Raw genomic sequence first — 19,334 nt, forward strand, 5'->3', positions numbered from 1 at the left:
TATGGATATGTGATTTTAAGATGAAAGTTAGTCTTAAAATGTAAATAAAATATGGAATGTGTCTTCAAAAAAAAAAGCCTATACTCAACAAAGCTGGAAAATCTGGAGGAAATAGATGAATTCCTAGACAGATATCAAATACTAAAGTTAAACCAGGACCAGGTAAACCATCTAAATAATCTAATAACATCTTAAGTAATAGAAGCAGTCATCAAAAGCCTCCCAAAAAAAAATGGCCAGGTCCAGATGGGTTCAGTGCAGAATTTTATCAGATATTTATTGACGACCTAATACCAATACTCTTCAAACTATTCCACAAAATAGAGTCAGATGGAACACTACTTAACTCATTTTTCCAGGCCACAATAACCCTCATTCCTAAACCACACAAAGACCCTACAAGGAAATAGAACTTCAGACCAATCTCACTTATGAAGATTGAAGCAAAAATACTCAACAAAATCCTTGCAAACCGAATCCAAGAACACATCAAAAAAATCATTCACCATGACCAAGTAGGCTTCATCACTGGGATGCAGGGATGGTTTAATATACGGAAATCCATCAACATGATCCACCATATAAACAAACTCAAAGAAAAAACCCACATGGTCATATCACTAGATGCTGAAAAAGCATTTGACAAAATTCAATGCCCCTTCATATTAAGAGTCTTGGAAAGAACAGGAATCCAAGGCCTATACCTAAAAATAATAAAAGCAATATACAGCAAACCAATAGCCAAAATCAAACGTAATGATGAGAAACTTGAAGCAATCCCACTAAAACCAGGGGCTAGACAAGGCTGCCCACTCTCCCCCTACCTATTCAACCAGTACTGGAAGTCCTGGCAGGAGCAATTAGCAAAAGGAAATCAAAGAGATACAAATTGGAAAGGAAGAAGTAAAAACATCACTGTTTGCAGATGACATGATAGTATATGTAAGTGACCACAAAAATTCCACCAGAGAACTTCTACAGCTGATAAACAAGTTCAGCAAAGTGGCTAGATATAAAATTAACTCAAACAAATCAGTAGCCTTCCTATACTCAAAGGACAAACATGTGGAGAAAGAAATTAGGGAAAAGGTACCCTTCACAATCGTTACAAAAACTATGAAATACCTTGGTGTGACTCTAACTAAGGAAGTGAAGGACCTGTATGACAAGAACGTCAAACCTCTAAAGAAGGAAATCAAGGAAGATATCAGAAAATGGAAAGGTCTCCCAATGTCATGGATTGGAAGGATCAACATTGTAAAAATGGTCATCTTACCAAAAGCAATCTACAGATTCAATGCAGTCCCAATCAAAATTCCAACCCAGTTCTTCATTGAGTTGGAAAGAGCAATGTGCAATTTCATCTGGAATAACAAAAGACCTAGAATAGCTAAATCCATCCTCAAGAACAAGAAAACCTCTGCGGGAATCACTATCCCTGACCTCAAGCTATATTACAAGGCAATTGTGCTGAAACCTGCATGGTACTGGTACAGAAATAGGCATGTGGATCAATGGAATAGAATAGAAGATCCAGAAATGAGCCCTCACATATATAGTCACTTGATTTTTGACAAAGGAGCTGCAAGCATTCAATGGAAAAAGGACAGCCTCTTCAACAAATGGTGTTGGTCCAACTGGCACTCAGCATGCAGAAGAATGAAAATAGACCCTTTCTTATCTCCTTGTACAAAGCTCAAGTGCAAGTGGATCAAAGATCTCCACATTAAACCATGTCCACTGAAACTATTAGAAGAGAAAGTAGGGAAAACCCTTAGAACACATAGGCACAGGAGAAAATTTCCTGAACAGAACACCAATGGCTCGTGCTCTAAGGTCAAATATCGACAAATGGGACTTAATGAGATTGCAAAGTTTCTGTAAGGCTAAGGACACTGTCAAGAAAACAAAACGGCAGCCAACAGATTGGGAAAAGATCTTTACCAACTCCACATCAGATAGAGGCCTAATATCCAAGGTATACTAAGAACTCAAGAAGTTAAACACCAGAAAATCAAACAACCCTATTAAAAATTGGGGTACAGAGCTAAACAAAAAGTTCTCAATCGAAGAATATCGAATGGCTGAGAAGCATCTAAGGAAGTACTCGACATCTTTAGCCATCAAGGAAATGCAAATCAAACAACCCTGAGATTCCACCTCACACCAGTCAGAATGGCTAAGATCAAAAATTCAGATGACAGCAGATGCTGGCGAGGATGTGGAGAAAGAGGAACACTTCTCCACTGTTGGTGGGGTTGTAAACTGATACAACCTCTCTGGAAATCAGTCTGGCGGTTTCTCAGAAAAATGGACATAGTACTACCTGAAGACCCAGTTATTCCACTTATGGGCATATACCCCAGAGATGCTCCAACATACAACAAAGACACAGGCACCACAATGTTCATAGCAGCCCTATTTATAATAGCCAGAAGCTGGAAAGAACCCAGATGTCTTTCAGTAGATGAATGGATACAAAAATTGTGGTATGTTTACACAATGGAGTACTACTCAGCTATCAGAAACAATGACTTTATGAAATTCTTAAGAAAATGGATGCCTCTAGAGAATATCATCCTGAGTGAAATAACCCAGTCATAAAAGAACAAACATAATATACAGTCACTGATAATTTGATACTAACCCCAGAAAGCTCTGAAAACCCCAGAAACAACTTACAGACTATATGAAGTTCAAGGAAAACAAAGGCCAAAAAAAATCATTATGCTTAATCATTACACACCAAGAAAACTTTGACTAATTCCAGGTTACATCTTGTTTTACATTTACTTTAGGCTCATTGTAACTAGTAAGGTTTTAATGCATACTATCAAATCTTTTAAAAAAATCAAGTACTGACAAAAATATATACATATACTTTTACGAAAAAATGCTTTGAAAATCTGTACATTTATCTTTGTTTTTTTTTTAAATAAAGTTGTTCAATTAAAAAAAAAAGGTTGTGACTACTGCTGTTTGCTCCTTCTATAAGAACAATGCTTTTTCTCTTCTAGTATCCCAGTCTGAAAGTTTACATCATGGCTTCACCTGAATGCATGACTCTGCAACCTTAGGACTAGCAGAATTAAAGGAATGCCGTCCTGAGTTTGTTGAGGTGTGCGTTTCTGGGCATTTCATCTCTACAGAGAAAACCCCTCTCCCTCCTGACTAAAGTGGGCAGAATTGTTATTTCTCAAGGGAACAATTCTTGATCTTTTTTGTTGTTGTTGTTTTTTAAGTCTCTAATCAGCAAACAGAAAAATCCTGATAGTTGGGTGGTAGATACCTTGGCTACAATCTGGCCCATGACTATGGGCTCCCCTAAATTGACAGTGCCTTAAGGTTGCCTCTTAATGGCTTTTTAGAAAATAACCTTTTAAAAATTTTTCTACTAACTTAACATACATCTTTTATTTCTAACAGGTCCTGTTAAAAACAAGAAAAAGGGTAAGTTGAGCTTCATGATTTTATTATATTGTTATGTCTTTTTAATTATAAAAAATGAATGAGATAGGATTTTGCATTAATTTATTTCAACATTGATTGTCTATTACTGAATGTTGCACTTTATAAAGAATAAGAATTAGTTCTTTAGCAACAACCCATGGAAAATAGAATCGATTCTAGCAACACATACAAGTTGTCGTTGTTGGATTATTTATTTGTTTGCTTATGTATTTACTTGTTCCTTGTATCATCCCCTTCCTCTTGTACTGCGGATCAAACCTAAGACTTTTACCCAAAGAATATTAGGCAGAGTCTCTAACACTGCATCCTACTCCAAGTCCTTAAAGTGGTTCTTCTTTCTTATTCCTTTTACATCTCTGTCTCCAGTTAATACTAATTTCCTTCTCTTGCTCTGTCTACTGCCTTCTTTTTCTTCTTTTCTCCTTCTTTATTAGATAAGTTTTCGGACATGAATGAGGACCTAAGTCTGCTTATATAGAAAAGAAACACAACCTATGGGAAAGTATCAATACATTGGTTCTTGACCTAAAAGCTGTCTTTATTCAATTCCCACATGATCAAAGATGATACCTCTTGCTCTGAGAAATCAACACCATTTGCTCTGTAATAAAAATAACACTCTATGCTACTATGTTACTCTGCTCCTGTCCTGTTTTTAAAGTAGATGCCAGTTGGAACTAACTATTCGCTGTGCTGTCCTTTGTTTCTTAAGTCTTCTTTGTACTTAACAAGGGATTCACCAAGGGCACATGAAGTGCTTGCTTGTTGCTTGCTTGCTTGCTTGCCTGCCTGCCTAAAGAAGAGAATCCAAGGAGAAAGCCAAGGACTAGGCAAATAAATTTTTTTTTGCACTAAAAACACTCTTTTGCACTAAAAACAAAAAAAGAAAGAAAGAAAATCAACTGTGAAATCAATTTATGTACCTCTCTGTTTCTGGGTTCTGACATTAAAGGAAGACAGAGATAATGTGAAACTAATGAGCTTCCCTTTAGAAATTCTTCTCTTTTTTGTCTGTCTATATGACACTAGGAATTTAACCCAGGGCTTTTCATGTACTGGTCAGGTGCTCTATTATTAGACTATATCACTCACCTTCTTTTTACTTTCTTTGAATGTGACAAGATCTCACTTCATTGTCCAGGCTGGCCTTGAACTGGCTCTGTAACTCAGGTTGACCTTGAATTTAGTGATCTGCTGACCTAAGCCTCACAAGTAGCTTAGATAATGGACTTTAAAATTCTTTCTCAGAGTTACAAAGATAGCTCCATTGTCTAAAGTACTCATTGCTTTTATAATGGACTTGGATGTGGTTCCTAGCATCTCCTTGATGGCTCACAAACATCCGTAACTCCAATCCAGGGGATCCAGTGCCTTCTGTCCTCCTAGGGCAACAGGCATATGTGTATTATACATGCACACATACATGCAGGGAAAACACTTAGACACATTAAATAAAATAAGTAAATATAAAAAAAGTATTCCAAGTGGTTTCTGTCTGTTTAAATTTATGGAGCTTTCTAGAGCATTCCAAACTGCATAAAAAGGCTCACTACAGAGGTAGCCTGGCAATCCTCTGAGCACTAGGGTACTCTGTCTCCTCAGGTACCCTTAGCTACTTGTCAAACTCGTGTTCCTACTGAAAAAGAAAAGCTAGAAAAATGCCAAGCCTTCTGAAGACTGAATTGAGCACAGTTAATAAACAGGAGAGAGCCAGAGTAAGTGCAGAATCCTTCTGCTGTTCCCTGGGTGCTAACCCCAAAGATGCTTAATCTTTTAAAGAAGTAAATTTGAGTTTCAAGTGTTGGGTTCTTGATTCTTGTTGCATCCCTTTAAAATAGAAAGTATGGCTCACATCACTGCTTAGCATTGCTACCTCCTATATGGAATATTATTGGGAAAAAATTTCATACACACCTTAGCCATCTACTTTATTTAAAAGTGATTTAGAAGTCTGTTAATATGGGTTTCCTTGGACACAGTGAAGAGGGACATACTTGAAGATGGAAATGAAATCGTTCACTTAATTTTCACCCTTTAATGGAAATTTTCCTACTCATATAACTCTCTCCTTCTCTCTTCCCTTTAGAAAAAAACCCCACCTCCCTTTACTCACTTGATTTCCATTGTTCTTTAAACATTTAGAACATAGCTGAAAAGGTTAAGAAAATGCCCCTTTGATGAAATTTGGTTTTGAAATGATGTGATTATTCAAGACTGCATGAGGTTACTTTCTCAACACAAACATCTCTAGGCTTTTGTATCATGAAGCATTCTGTTAAAGTTAAAGAATCTAAAGACTGAAATCAGTCTTTTGGTCCAGAGGTCATTTTCTGCATATCATTCTCTGCCCCTAATTTTCTATATAAATGCAAGTATGAGGGGCTTCCTTGTCCAAGTACAGAGAACCTATAGGGCCAGCTGCAGAAACAGATTTCAGCACGGGCCTTTTCTCGGATGCCTTCTAACATTTTAATAAGGGATCACTCTCTGTTTATACTGCAACCATTATTCTCTTGGACTGGAAGAGGCTTTGAATGTAATTCTTCAAAAATTACATTAAACAATTACAGGGGACACACATTCTTGGAACTGAAGTTTGTGCTACCCACAGAACACCCTCTAGCTGGAAAATCTCTGTGAAGCCTGGAAATGCTGCAACCTAGCACAGCCAACTTTTATGTCTACTCCATCTATGTCTATGTGTCAACTTCTTTGTCTCCTTCAACTGAAAAATAAGGAGGAAGGCACACACTTTACATACAGGCTTTGGAAGTTTTCCCAGCTGACATTAGTTCGGTCTTTCTTGTGAAAACTCAGTCTCAAGAAGAGACAGCAAGCACCAAGGCTAAGCTCCTTGTTTCCCAGTTGGAGAAACTAGGGCTCTGAGTGCCTGTGTGGAAGGACTGGGGATTCCATCCTTATCTCCAGAGTCCAGATCCTGTGTTCTTTCCACTACACTAACTAAAATTAAAATTTGGGTTCCAAATAAGCCTGATTTGGAAGCTATACAAATTCAAAAGGAGATAGTTTTCCTATTCAGCATCTTAAAATTGACTAGATCTAGAAACTGAGCAGATTCAATCTTAACCACTAAGCTCAGGCCCTCTAAGTCTTTAAGGGCCTGCCTTGAATTGCTACTTTGGCTTCCCTCAAAGGACTGTGACTCAATTTATATAAGCAAAAAGAAACAAAACAAACAAAACTGCACCGTCTTTCCCAAGTTGTTTTTGGTCATGGTGCTTTAACATAGAAACCCTAAGACAAAAGGTAAAGAAATTTGTATTTGAAATTTAAAAATTGTCTCAGGAGAGGACATTGTAAAAAATTTTCAATCCTGGGACTCTCCATTAAAATTCTAAGATGGGAGAAAGAAGCCTACCCATGACCACCTACAGTCATTTGGTGAGTCTGCTCAAAAAAATGTCTATAGGAGGAATAGTTATGATTTACTTATCATGACTACAGCCCAGAGGAACTATTAGAAGGACTAGAATATAAAATGGGAGGGCTGAGATTGTTCTAGAAAAACAGTGAGAGAGAAAGAGGAAAGGTTGGCCGACAGGATAAGCCATGCATTTGAGAATACAGCCTCTGAAGAAAATCTCTGGAAAGGTGGATTATTTGGCCTGCGATAATAGAAATATATAGGTAACCTAATCTTTGAGTATATGAGGTTTTATGTATATGGTGGTAACTACTCTTCTCTAGCTACACAAAGAATAGAAGTTCAAATGGCCACAGGAGGGATTTCAGTTAAATATACCAAAGAACTTCCTAACTGTGAGCAGTGAGGGGTGATCAACACTGGAACATGTAACCAAGAGAGTTTGCAGAATTTCCGTTCTCAGTGATCTTTAAAAATAGAGTTTAGAGAGGTCAGCTGAGAAAGCAGAGCCTGCTGCCTCTGTCAGGTTTCTCTGCCTACGATTCATTCTTTTCTGATGTTTCCTGATATCTTCAGTCTCTCACCCTCTCTCTCCACCTCCATTTCCAAAACTCTTTCCCACTCCTCTTTTCAGCTGGTGCTGCTCCTGACAAATCTTCCCGGAGCTGATGGTGTACCTGCGAGCAGACTTCCTTTAGCCTTTTGTTAATAATAGCAAGTCAGTGCAAATGAACAGCTAAAATGAAGTCCTGCACGTATCAATGGTAAACAAATTCTTGAAAAAGCTATAAAGTGACCCCTAAGTCTGAGTTTCTAATCGTCCTTGGGACTCAGTTCAGAACCTTCTTTCTGAAATCTTGCCTGGCCTGTTTCAGCATTTAGTCTGCCTCATTAATGTGGCATTCCTAATATCTTAGAGATTTTTCCCTACTATGCTAGGCTCCTTGAGATCTGTTTATTTCTGTGTCCTCCGGTCTATTTGGAAATATGGTGCAGAAAGGGGATTATAAACATGTCCAGCTCTTCAACAAAAACTAGATAGATGACTGTGTCATTGAAGTGTCTAGAACTCCCTGAAAGTACACTCCTGACTTTATACTCTTGACAGTAACTAACTCCAAATATATCACCGAATCCTGTGTTTTAGGAAAGAAGGCAGGGCCACCTGGGCCCAATGGCCCCCCGGGACCTCCAGGACCTCCAGGACCCCAGGGACCTCCAGGGATTCCAGGAATTCCTGGGATTCCAGGAACAACTGTTATGGGACCTCCTGGACCTCCTGGCCCTCCTGGTCCTCAAGGACCCCCTGGCCTCCAAGGACCTTCTGGTGAGTTCTTCTGTCTCCCACCCCTTAGAAAACTTTTCAGTACTTTTGCATAGTAAGAACAGGTAATCTTCAGGGAAGTTTCAAACAGTGGGGATGTTCAGTGGGAAATCCCTAGTCTAGTGTAGAGGTAGGAACTGAACAAACTCTGAATAGGGTCTGCCCTACTCTAAGTCTTGTTGAGTTCAAGCTGCGCCAGACAGACCATCTGTTCTTGCCCCACGCCAATCCTTTCATCATATTCCATCTTTGGCTCTAGTCCTGTATAGTGAGCCAATAAACTTATATGAGCCAAAAACAGAGGTATGAGAAAGAGGTCCCAGCCTTTCACTGGAGTTCCTGTAGTTATAGATTTGGCTTACTCTTATTTCCAGCATAGAGTACCACATAACATTTGCATGGAAATAGTTTGTGGGAGGAATGTTGGGGACTGGACAAAATGACAACCCTATTATAGTTTCTTCCCATGTACTTTGAGACTCCTTTCCTATTGGTGTAGACAAATAGTCCCTTCTAATGTAGTGGTTAGAAATTTATGAATCACTCAGGCTGTGTTTAAGAAAACCTGACACCAAAATCACCCTGTCCCTAAGCCAAATGCTTCTCACACTAGACCCTTAAGTAACCAATGCCATTCCATCCCTTTGCACCTTTCTCCTGAGGCCCAGGGGGGCATGCAACAGGTATAGCTGCAGATCCAAATCTGCCTAATTAGAGTTGACAGGGGGAAGACTGCCTGAACTTATGCTACTTGATATGCTTTCCTTCTGCTCCCCTCCTGTATCTTGAGGTTTTAAATAAATGGACTCTTAAACCTGATGTCTCCAGGTCTAAATATTCAGCAGCAGGATTCAGATTCTTTCACTGTAATTCAAATAGGCTCATCAGTGTTACCATGGCCACAAGAGATAAAGTTTTTTTTAATCCAATCATTCCACAAGTATTAATTGAACAATTTCTGTGTACAAAGAGATATATTGCTAAGTGGTCCCTGTTCTCATAGAGTTTATTTCCTAGAGTCAAAGAGACACACTTAAAGAAACAAGATCTTTATAAATGACAGTGGACCTTGTAAAATCAGTAAGAAAAGAACAAAGGACTAGAAAGCAAGTGCCATTGTCTTGAGGTCATACAATGACACACATAGCCTCTCTTCCCTCTCCTTTGGGTGCTCAATGGGGCTTGCCTTAGGCCAATATTGTCCGGAGGCCAACTTCCCTGCTGGGACCTAGACCCTCTGACAGCCCCATGTTGTACTGTGACTCTCTCCAGCTGTAAGACCTAGAGAAGGAAATTCCTGCAGGGCTAGCTTTGGAATCCAAGCTCTGAGCCCCTGGCTACTGAAATGAGAAAGGAAAGTAGAAAAGAGCACAGCCCTCTGACTGCCCCATCCTATTTTGCAGGTGCTGCTGATAAAACTGGAACTCGGGAAAACCAGGTTGGCTGGGGATAACTGTCTACCTGGGGAGGAGGGATGGCCTCAGGCTTGGAGTCACCTTGAAGTCCTCTGCCTATGAAATTCCCAGAGGCTTTATTTTATGTTGCCCTGGAAGTTCTGAAATTTTCACTGGCACACATTGCCAAGGTCTATGAATTGAAAAGTTCCACCCCAAGGATATGCTTTTGGCTAAGGGAACACAGTCCCTGCCTGGATCATTTTACTCATTTCGTGAGTGACAGAGGGTCACTACAGCCAGATCCAATAGTTCATAGAAATAACCTGCCTGTCAGGCTTATATACCTAGGCCTCTGACTTCCAAGCCACCCCAGATGCCTGATGGCATTCAGACTGCCTAGAATCTGAAGCTGAGAGTTTATGTGTCCATGAAAAGCAGCCAACTAGCTGTAAGCTGAGGCCAGCCTGGGATTCCCCTTTAATGGCCTTATAGGTTCCTTCCTAGTCTTTGAGTTTCCCAATCTGTGTCTTTTGGCAGATTCTACTGCCTAGCCTCACCTTGTCCCTCCCAGCAACTAGCCTCACTACAATTATTTGGCCACAGTGATAAATCTACAGAGTTTCACAGTCCCTTGTGGTTTTGTGGGCAACTTTATATTCACTGCCTTATTAAATCTCACCCTGTGAAAGTGGCCTGCAGAGATTCTTATACTTCCCACTTTACAGTTGGGGAAATAAAGCTCAGAGGCATCACGCTTGGCTGAAATATAGTTACTAATATCCCAAGACAGAGGGAGAGGGACCAGAATTGAGATACAGAGTCTAGAAGCCAGAGGTAAAACCATAGGACTGCATGACAGGACAAGCAGCCATTACAGCAACTTTCTTCTTATCTTCTCAGCCAGCTGTGGTGCATCTGCAGGGACAAGGGTCAGCAATTCAAGTCAAAAATGGTAAGAATCAAAGTAGTCTCTCTCCCTACAAGGAGTTTCTCTCTTCCCTCATTCCCAGCCTCCTAATAATCAGCCAACCTAGCTCCTCCCAAGTCCCTGAGACTCCTTGGCAAAGAAGGATATTTCCTACTCCGTCATGCCCTCTACTGGTTGTCCTAAGTAACTACTTACACCAAGACCAGATCCTACACCCAAATTGCATTTAATTTTGTTTTTGCAGTATAATGGGGCAAATGCAGTACCTCATAAATGCTAACCAAGCATACTACCTTTGAACTACATCCACAGGCCCTAGACTGCCTTGATGGTTATGTCAGTCACCATGGAAATATGTGTAACTTAATAAGCACTTTCACAGTACAAATTAAGGCAGTTAGAACTATGTTAAATAAATAATTTTGTTTGATTGCTCTATACAGAAAATGACTGGAGAAAGTGTTTCTCCTAGAGAAGAGGACATGTTAGTCTCTAGGAAGTAAGAGACACTAGTGTCTATCAAAAGCAAAAATGTGTTAATGGGGCTTAGAAATGCTGATTTAATGTTATACCTTCATTTATGAGACAGGGAGACAGAGTCCCAAAGAGACTAGAAATACCAAAGTAAACCATAGTGCCTTATGTTTGCACGGTACTTTAAAATTGCCAAATGGTTTGCCTTTTTATTTAACCTTCACAACCACCCTATAAGGTTAGTATTGCAATGCCCCTTTTTTCTTTACAGCCACAGAAAGTAAAGCTCAGTGAACTTAATTTAACTAGCCCAAGCTTTTGTAGTTGTGTTAGGAACTGAGATTCAAAACCATATCTTTCTAGCTCTTGGCACTGTGTTATGCTACTTTAGTGATGTGTGTGTACACTCTGAATGATTAGGTTCATTTTCTTCCCCCAAAGAGACATGAACATTCATTAAAGAACAGCGCTTTGAAATAATGTCCAGTCTCCAGGGTGCCCAAAGCCTAAAATGCATGAACCCCCAGGAGTCTTGGAAAGCAGCAAGCCAGCCAACGAACCAGATACTTACAGAGCTTGAAATGGAAAGGAGGGGCTGTGAGCAGACACAGTAAATGAAGGTTACAAAAGCTCTACTTGGGGACAGCTTCTGAGAGCACAGTTAGTCCTGAACTGTCTGATGAGTTCCTCTCATCATTGGACTTAGCTACTCTCTTGACTGTCACTTGGGTACCCAGCCTAACATCCTCGCAAGCACAAGTAGGAGTAGAGTAAGAGGGAAACACTAGCAACCCTGTGGGAGACCAAGCACTGTGGGACCCAGGGTCCTGGGTGGGCCATAATCACCATCTATTCCGGAAGAATATGGTCAGATGGGAAACTGATTTGTTTGGGTATCTGAGTACTGGCCTTAGTTTTTATTCTATGGCAGAAGCTGTTCATTTTGCCCCCACTACCATAACAGAGCAAGACAATTTTCAGTCCCTGAGGGCAAATTCCCAGTAGTAGTTTCTGCTGACCCACAGACAAAGGGAGCAAGGCTGCAATGAGAGGACACTAGACAGAGCAGTCCACTGAAGTTCTGGAGCGAGGGTTCAGATGGCCTCCTCTTCCCCATGCATCAGAGAAGCAGGCCCTGTGAGACTGGCCAAGAATGAATGTTTAAAACATAATCTTTTGTGTAAAGAACAAATGGCCAAAAGAAAATGCCTCTGTGAACTTAGTTTCCCTCTTATGGTAGGAAGGAACAGCTTCCTATCTGCAGGATGGGAGGAGAAATGTTCCTCCATCCTCTCATGTTTGTGTCCCCAGCTGACTTAAGGATTATGAAACAAATACTTTGCCAAGGGTGCCTCAACTCCTAAGCACATTCGCTTTACTGAAACCTGTCATGTAATGTAATGTAAAGTAATATAAAGATCACCTTCTTTGGGGCCTGGTTACTGGCAGTCACTATCCCCAGCTGCCTTGGCATCTGAGTGATCACCCTAGATACTGAAGTACCACCATCTAGTTCTCCAGACTGATGGATTGTTTGATTAAATGGTTTCCTGGGGCCCTCAGGAGGCTTCCCAGAAAGAAGTGGGTGTGGAGGAGCCATAGAAAAGAATCTATTAAGAAGAGACAAAAACACAGGAATCTCTGAGACAAGAGAAGAATTTGGGTGATACTGCCGGCAAAGGAAAATTGAATACTAAGACTTAGCCTGCCACTCAGTGTCTGGATTTTGCCTGTGCAGTCACCATAACAACAAAGAAAATATGGTTATGTGCCTCTTCTCCTTCACAATCGACACCTCAGATTCCAGCTAGAAGGTAAACAGCCTTATTGATGGGTCAAGGATTCAAGGACGGAGACTAATATGTAGAAACATAGGCCCCCAGGCAAGCTTAGAAGCCACTTTACAAACAGTACACCTTTCCTGTTTCCAAATGCTCTTTGAAAATCTTGACCCTTGAAACTTTTGTGGTCATTGGTGTTAGATAAGGTTGGTGGGGAAGTGGGGTAACTGATAATTATTTCTGTTGTCCAGATTATTTTGACATGTACTGAGTGACTGCCCTTCTCTCATACTGAGATCTTTCAGGTGGAGTGCTCAATGACTGGTCTCGCATCACTATGAACCCCAAGGTGTTTAAGCTACATCCCCGAAGTGGGGAGCTGGAGGTACTGGTGGACGGCACCTACTTCATCTATAGTCAGGTAGAAGTGAGTACGGTCTTAGGCCTAACTCTTCTTATATCCAGGGTGCAGATATGGTGCAGGCCACCTGGGGGCACTGTGGAGCAAATCAAGACCATCCAATGGCTAACTTCTTGCAGTGCTGGGGAAGGGGTTGCAGATTTTTCACACTGGGAGGGAGTTGAAGGGAGGAAAGACCAAGGAACCTTTTTCATTTTTCCCCTAGAAAAATATCACTGGAAAACTGTATAAAGAGGCCTTTCCCACACCCTGCTGTCTGATCCCCTCTTGCAGGGTCCCAGGCCGGCATTTCCCGTCTGAGTTGTTTGGTTCCACAGAAGGACCTGACCTTGCTCTAAGTTTTTAAGACTAAGTTCCAGAGCTGCGGAGACCCCTCCCCACAACACTGCTAGCTTGGGCAATAATGAACAGTGCTCCTGTGAACCTTCTCTCTACCTCAAGAAGATTTCTGACTGTCTTTCCTTCCTCTTTCTCCCATTTGTTTCTGTCTGTTTCTGTTGGTCTCGCCTCCTTCTTGCTGTCATTCACCCAGACCCCCCCCCCCATCCGCTTTTCTCCTTCTCCTGCCCTGGGCCCATTCCCTACAGGTCTGCCAGTGGCCACTCATTTCCATCCCTCATTGCGTGCCTCCATTGGGGCTCTCCTCAGAGCTACAAGTACATAGGCCTTTAGATCAGGGTTTCCAGGAGGCAGGCAACAGACAGGCAGATGAACAGAAGGACTCTGGAACTGACAAATGGCTCTCAAGAAAAAGTAACTAGAGAAGTGGGGTTAACCAGCACCCGTCTGGCACACAGAATATCCTTTCATTGCTTGGTCCTGACCCAAGAGATGATGTGGCATTTAAATATCCTGCTTCCAATCAAAGAGCCTATGAAGTCATTTTTATGAAGTGATTTAAGGTATCAAATGAAAGACAGTCCCCGGTCCTATGGGGGCACATGAGCATAACCCTAATAATATCCTGTGGACTGAATTCCATTTAGTAGTGGTGAAAAATCAAAGCTGAGGGTAGGATGTGCTGGCAAAAGGTAATGAAAGATGGAGATTAAATGTCTGGACTCAGGAGAGGGTTAGGAGTAAGTGGTCCAGATGAGCTAAGAAAGTCTCCATGAGGCCAGGCCGTAGGCTCATACTTCCTACTGGCCACAGAATGAAGTTAGATGTCTAGGATTTGCATCCATTGTCTCATTTGTATAGGCCAGCTCCCCATCTCTCAGTCAGCAAGAGAGAGGACCAAGCTGTGCCAAGTCATGGAGAGGACCACAGGACAGAAGAGTACGCTGAGAGCTTAGGAAGCTCCTGTTCGCAGAGAAACAGGATGTCAGTACTGCGACCTCCCTGGAGCACCTGAGATTTCTAAATGTATTTCTAAATTGTCTTTAGTGTGGGAACTGGACGTTGGTGTGTCCAGAGCATTGGTTAAGCACCTAAGGAGTGCAAAGCACTGCTTCATGCCAGGATTATGGAGTGGAGCCAGTGAAATGAAAGATATGGCAGTTCTCTGCCTCAGGAAGTCTGTAAGAAAGGTTTGCTCAGCCCTCTGAACCCATGGAGTAGGGGAAGGGCAGTGGGATCCTGTCACCCTGCTGACCAACAGGCACATTTTCAGGTGGCACTGCCCCTGCACAGGGTTGTACTGGCAGCTCATCTGAGGAGGTTTTATCTGCTCACCATGGGAGGGCCCTACCCTCTTTTTCCTCTCTCCCCCAATCCCTTCTTGTTGCCTCTCACCCAGGTGTACTACATCAACTTCACTGACTTTGCCAGCTACGAGGTGGTGGTGGATGAGAAGCCCTTCCTGCAGTGCACCCGCAGCATTGAGACAGGGAAGACCAACTACAACACTTGCTATACTGCAGGCGTGTGCCTCCTCAAGGCCAGGCAGAAAATTGCCGTGAAGATGGTGCATGCTGACATCTCGATCAATATGAGCAAGCACACCACCTTCTTTGGGGCCATCAGGCTGGGCGAAGCCCCTGCATCCTAGATTCTCCCATTCCATCCTGGCCCATGCCCCTGCCCCAGGTTTGGGAGCCAGGACTCCCTGAACCTCTAAGTGCTGCTGTGTGTGGAATGAGGTATATTGCTGTTGCAGCCACAAAGAGAAATGTTCCATGCTATTTATTCCCCAGTGACTCCAGGTTGACAAGGCCTATGTGACTTCCCAGAATGACCTTGAGTTTCCAGGACAGTTGATGGAGCCCCAGAGTTTTCAAGAAGCAGAACTTCTTAGGCTCCCCGCTGACTGGCTTATGGTGACTCCTCAATCCTAGGTCCCTCGTCAGATCATTTGTTGCACTAAAATGAGGATCCAAGACAGTAGGCCCCATAAAGCAAAGGTGCATTCCAGATTCTAGGGCTGATTGGGGGGCTGCTTCTTCTCTCCTGGTTGGGGGTGGCATTAGGTTGTAATTTAAGGAGAGGGTCAGGTCAGAAGAAAGCAAGTCCTTGTGGCAAAGACCTGGGCAACAACCTGCCAAGTAAGTATCTGTGGCAGAAGAGGCATTCTTGCTGCATGCCCTATAAACTACTAGAGGCTCAAAGAAAACTTCCCACTCAGGCCGAGAGGTATACTATGGCAGCTTGCTGGACTCCAGAGCTGGGAACTCTGCTTTGCCTTGGAATCATTGCAGGAATGGCCACAAGTCTGCCTATATAAGAAGCCTAATCTATATTCGGGGCCATGCATGTCTCACTATGTTTACAGCTATGTTCTGCTCTCAGAAAACTACCTGGAGTCTTCTTGCCTGTCAACCTCCTCAGACTAACTAGAAATTATATCTTCTTTCTCCACAGTGCCTACCTCTGTTTGAGACAGGTGCTTCACAGTGTATTTTTTTTTAATTACCTGGGCACATTTTCCACTGATTAGGCAATACAATTATTATTTATATAAATCTGGTCAAATTGTGTCTGGGAACAGATGGTTAAACTGGATAACCTCCAAAAACCCCTTAGAGTTTGAATATAGGTGGTACTTAACAGTGGCCTGCCACAGTAGATTCTAGCATTCCCAAACCCTTAGCAAAACATAGCTTTTCTACCTTTCCCAGAGAAGAGGGATAGGAATAGAACAGGAAATGTTGCCCATGTCTGTTGAAAACCAAGATCTTATCTGAAAGAACAGCAGACTATGGCCTACTAGCCCAGTCTTTCTGTGCTTCTCTCCTAAAGCCAGGCTCAGGAGAAACTATCTGTCTGGCTATTGAGCAGGGCTCTAACACCTACTTCAGATACACAGGCACCTCCACCAATTTTCCTGCATGGTCATGTGCTAAAATAGCCTTCTTTCCAATTGCTTAGCTTCAGGGTACCAGGCAGAGCCCAAAGCTGGAAGGATCAACTCTGTCCAGCCTGTTCCTCTTGCTCCTGAAGTGTATTTCTTTTTGAAGAGATAGGGGATACATCCCTGAGATTCATCTAGAATATCAGGTACTAATTTTTCAGCTGTACCTCCATTTCCAAGTAGCCACATTGCTTGGTAGGCCAAGGCTCCTTTATCTAATGATAAAGGCAGCCTTACAAACAGAACGACCAGAAATGAGGTCAACTTTAGACATGCATCTGACCCTGGAGGCCTTGAACAGTCAGCAGTGGTCGCAAGAACTGACAGACCCTCTCCTTAATATTTGAAGGTTACTTTCTCTTAATTTCCTTTGAAGAAGATGGGACAGAGAATATTAGTTACCATTATATAGGTAAGGCTGGGAGAGAAAGTGCTTTCACTAAGAGTTCACCCATAAGTCACCTTAGCTTTTAGTGAGGTCTGACTCTCAAACTAGTGGCACTGTGTGGAGTTCGACATCATTGTGGAGTCCTAGGGAGAAACCTAGCAATGCTCAATTTCCATTGCTATGGCACTGCCTATTCTCTTGGCTGCTACAGGCCCTGTGGAAGAAGTCTTGGGTATTGTCTAACGCTGAGCTGAGCTCTGGGACCCACAGAACCAGTAGCCTTCATGACCTTTCAACCATCTGATAAAAACAGCTGCCATCCTACCAGGAGCTGCTATGTGGGCAAGGTCTTCCATCTTCCATTCCTGACCCTAGATACTAGTTCTGGGAGCCAGTTTGCTTCCTGGGGTTAAGTGGGACTCCTCTCCTCCTGCCATATTACAAAGATCTTGATGTTGCCAGAACATCTTCCTCATGTTGATGTTGAGAGGTTGCCCTCTCAAGAATGGAGGGAAAACCTAAAAGGAGCATTCTAAATCCAGATAGCTGTGGGGAAATAGAGGAAGTTTCCCAACTGTGCCCCTGCAGGACATGTCAGCCCCGTCATATGCTCTGTGCATGGAGGTTATAGGAGAAGTAGGCTTCTCACTACCCTTTCTTCATTCTGAACCATCACAAGGAGTCCCAGATGAAGAGGGCTAGGAGAAGGAAATAGTAGAGAGTGGGGGGCCTGCTATGCTGTGGTCATTGGCAAAGCAATGAAGCATTTATTGATAGGAGAATAAAGATATAGATTTACAGTTTGGAATTGTTGTGATATAAAGTTTATCCCAAGGTTAGCATAGAGAATGGAATGGGAACATGTTTGTGTAAACAGATGACATGTTAGAAGAAAAATTGCAGGCAGGAGCCTCTACCAGCTGCTTGAGCTTCAAAAGCCAAGCTGTCATAACATTGTACCTGCTGGATGTTATTAGGCTACTGCTTCCCTGGATGATGTAGCATTTGACTCAGTTGCCCCTGTATCCATCCTGAGCCTAATCTCTGCAGCTTAGTAAGAAAAGGCTAAGGACCCTAGAGACAAACAAGGGCTTTGGTCCTCGTGTGAGTGCTTGTGTTTTATGCATTTCTAGTGGATACAAACAGATGTAGAGAAACTTTTGACCTAGAAAGGCTTTTAGAGTGAATGAAGCCAAACCTATGTCCCATCCTGTTACTCATATGCAGTTGATGTCCTGACAGGGAAACTGGCCCACCTAGGACAGTGTGCAGGCAGGCCCCACCTTTATACTCAGCAGTAGGAGGCAGAGCAGCCTGTCCCATGGGGTCTCCTCCTTCATACACCCACAGACTCAAAACTAGAAGTGTTTCTCTCCTTTCAGGAGCCTGGCCAGGCAGAGAGTGTGGCTTTAGTCTCCATCAGAACTTGCCTCCCCATACATAGTCCCCCAAGATACTTGCGCACCTCCTGCCTCTGGGCTGGAAGCTCTCGGCTGGCTCTGATCCAGACAGTTTTTTGGCCTCTCTAGTGTTGCCTGAGGTCCCACCCTTGCCTGGGCTCTCCCTGGGTCATGCCTACTTCAGAACCTGATTTGTTTTCTTAATTCATTTCAGGGCTCTCTCCAGGAGAGGGTGAAGTGTGTCATTTCTTTATTCAAAAAGCTTCCAGCTGATGGGGATAAGGGGAGAATGGCCTGCAGCAGGCCCAATGCTGCTTTGGGGGAATCAGCATCCTGTGTGAGATACTGTGTATATAAACTATATATATATATAATGTATATAAACAGGGATGTAAGTTTGTGTAAATTAATGGTTTATTCTTTGCAAATAAAGTGCTCCCTTCTCCATTCTTGAAATCATCTTGAGCTCTTCCCATATGATACATGCTTCTTCATAAATGATGCCACCACAAATAAGCTCCAGGAGAGGACCAAATAACCCACTTTGATGAGAGCACCAGTAGGAAGCTGGTCTAAAAGTCCTATGAGCGTATTCCATGTGGTCTCTTTGCACTAAACTACATACCTCCACTGTATTCACCTTTAGCTTTTCTAGAACCATAAGTCTCAGGGGCTTGGTGTGTTTCCAGAAGGCATATTGTCACAGGACAAGAACACACAGAATGGGGTTACTTTCAACTTGAATGTGGCATCTACAGCACTCCAAGTCTTCCCCAAAACATCTGGGAGACTTCCAACCTTAGACTCTTCAAGTAAAATACAAATTGACTCATTTTGCAGACAAAACAAATGCTCAAGGATGTTAAGTACCTCCCCCAAGACTACTCAACTAATAAGTGTCTCTTGTTCCCTGATATACTTTCCACTGTGCCACGCTGCCTCTACTGCCTGACCCTATGCTGTTTGCTGGAGGGTATTCTAAGGAAGAAGATCATAAGGATAGCAGCCAGTAAGTAATAGGTAGCTCAGAATAATTATGGGAACTTTTTCCAACCTCAGCAACTTTGGCTGATTAT

The 19,334-nt window shown here is 42.4% G+C and overlaps 1 protein-coding gene across 8 annotated transcripts in view; it reads left to right on the forward strand.

The window, feature by feature from the left end:
- EDA (ectodysplasin A) overlaps nucleotides 1-15,171 on the forward strand; it is a gene marked incomplete at both ends in the record, with an annotated part of 368,129 nt that extends 352,958 nt beyond the window's left edge. For 2 of the 8 annotated variants that reach the window (XM_080911011.1, XM_080911013.1), the window contains 6 exons: nucleotides 3,427-3,450; nucleotides 8,004-8,183; nucleotides 9,584-9,618; nucleotides 10,478-10,529; nucleotides 13,066-13,187; nucleotides 14,920-15,171. In XM_080911011.1, the coding sequence (XP_080767137.1) occupies nucleotides 3,427-3,450; nucleotides 8,004-8,183; nucleotides 9,584-9,618; nucleotides 10,478-10,529; nucleotides 13,066-13,187; nucleotides 14,920-15,171 (665 nt within the window). Of the gene's footprint in view, nucleotides 1-3,426; nucleotides 3,451-8,003; nucleotides 8,184-9,583; nucleotides 9,619-10,477; nucleotides 10,530-13,056; nucleotides 13,188-14,919 lie in introns of all 8 variants that reach the window. The other 6 variants (XM_080911010.1, XM_080911012.1, XM_080911015.1 and 3 more) reach the window with 6 other exon arrangements.
- Nucleotides 15,172-19,334: the final 4,163 nt, after the last annotated feature.

Source organism: Micromys minutus, assembly GCF_963924665.1.
Source record: "Micromys minutus genome assembly, chromosome: X".
NCBI classification, from domain to species: domain Eukaryota; kingdom Metazoa; phylum Chordata; class Mammalia; order Rodentia; family Muridae; genus Micromys; species Micromys minutus.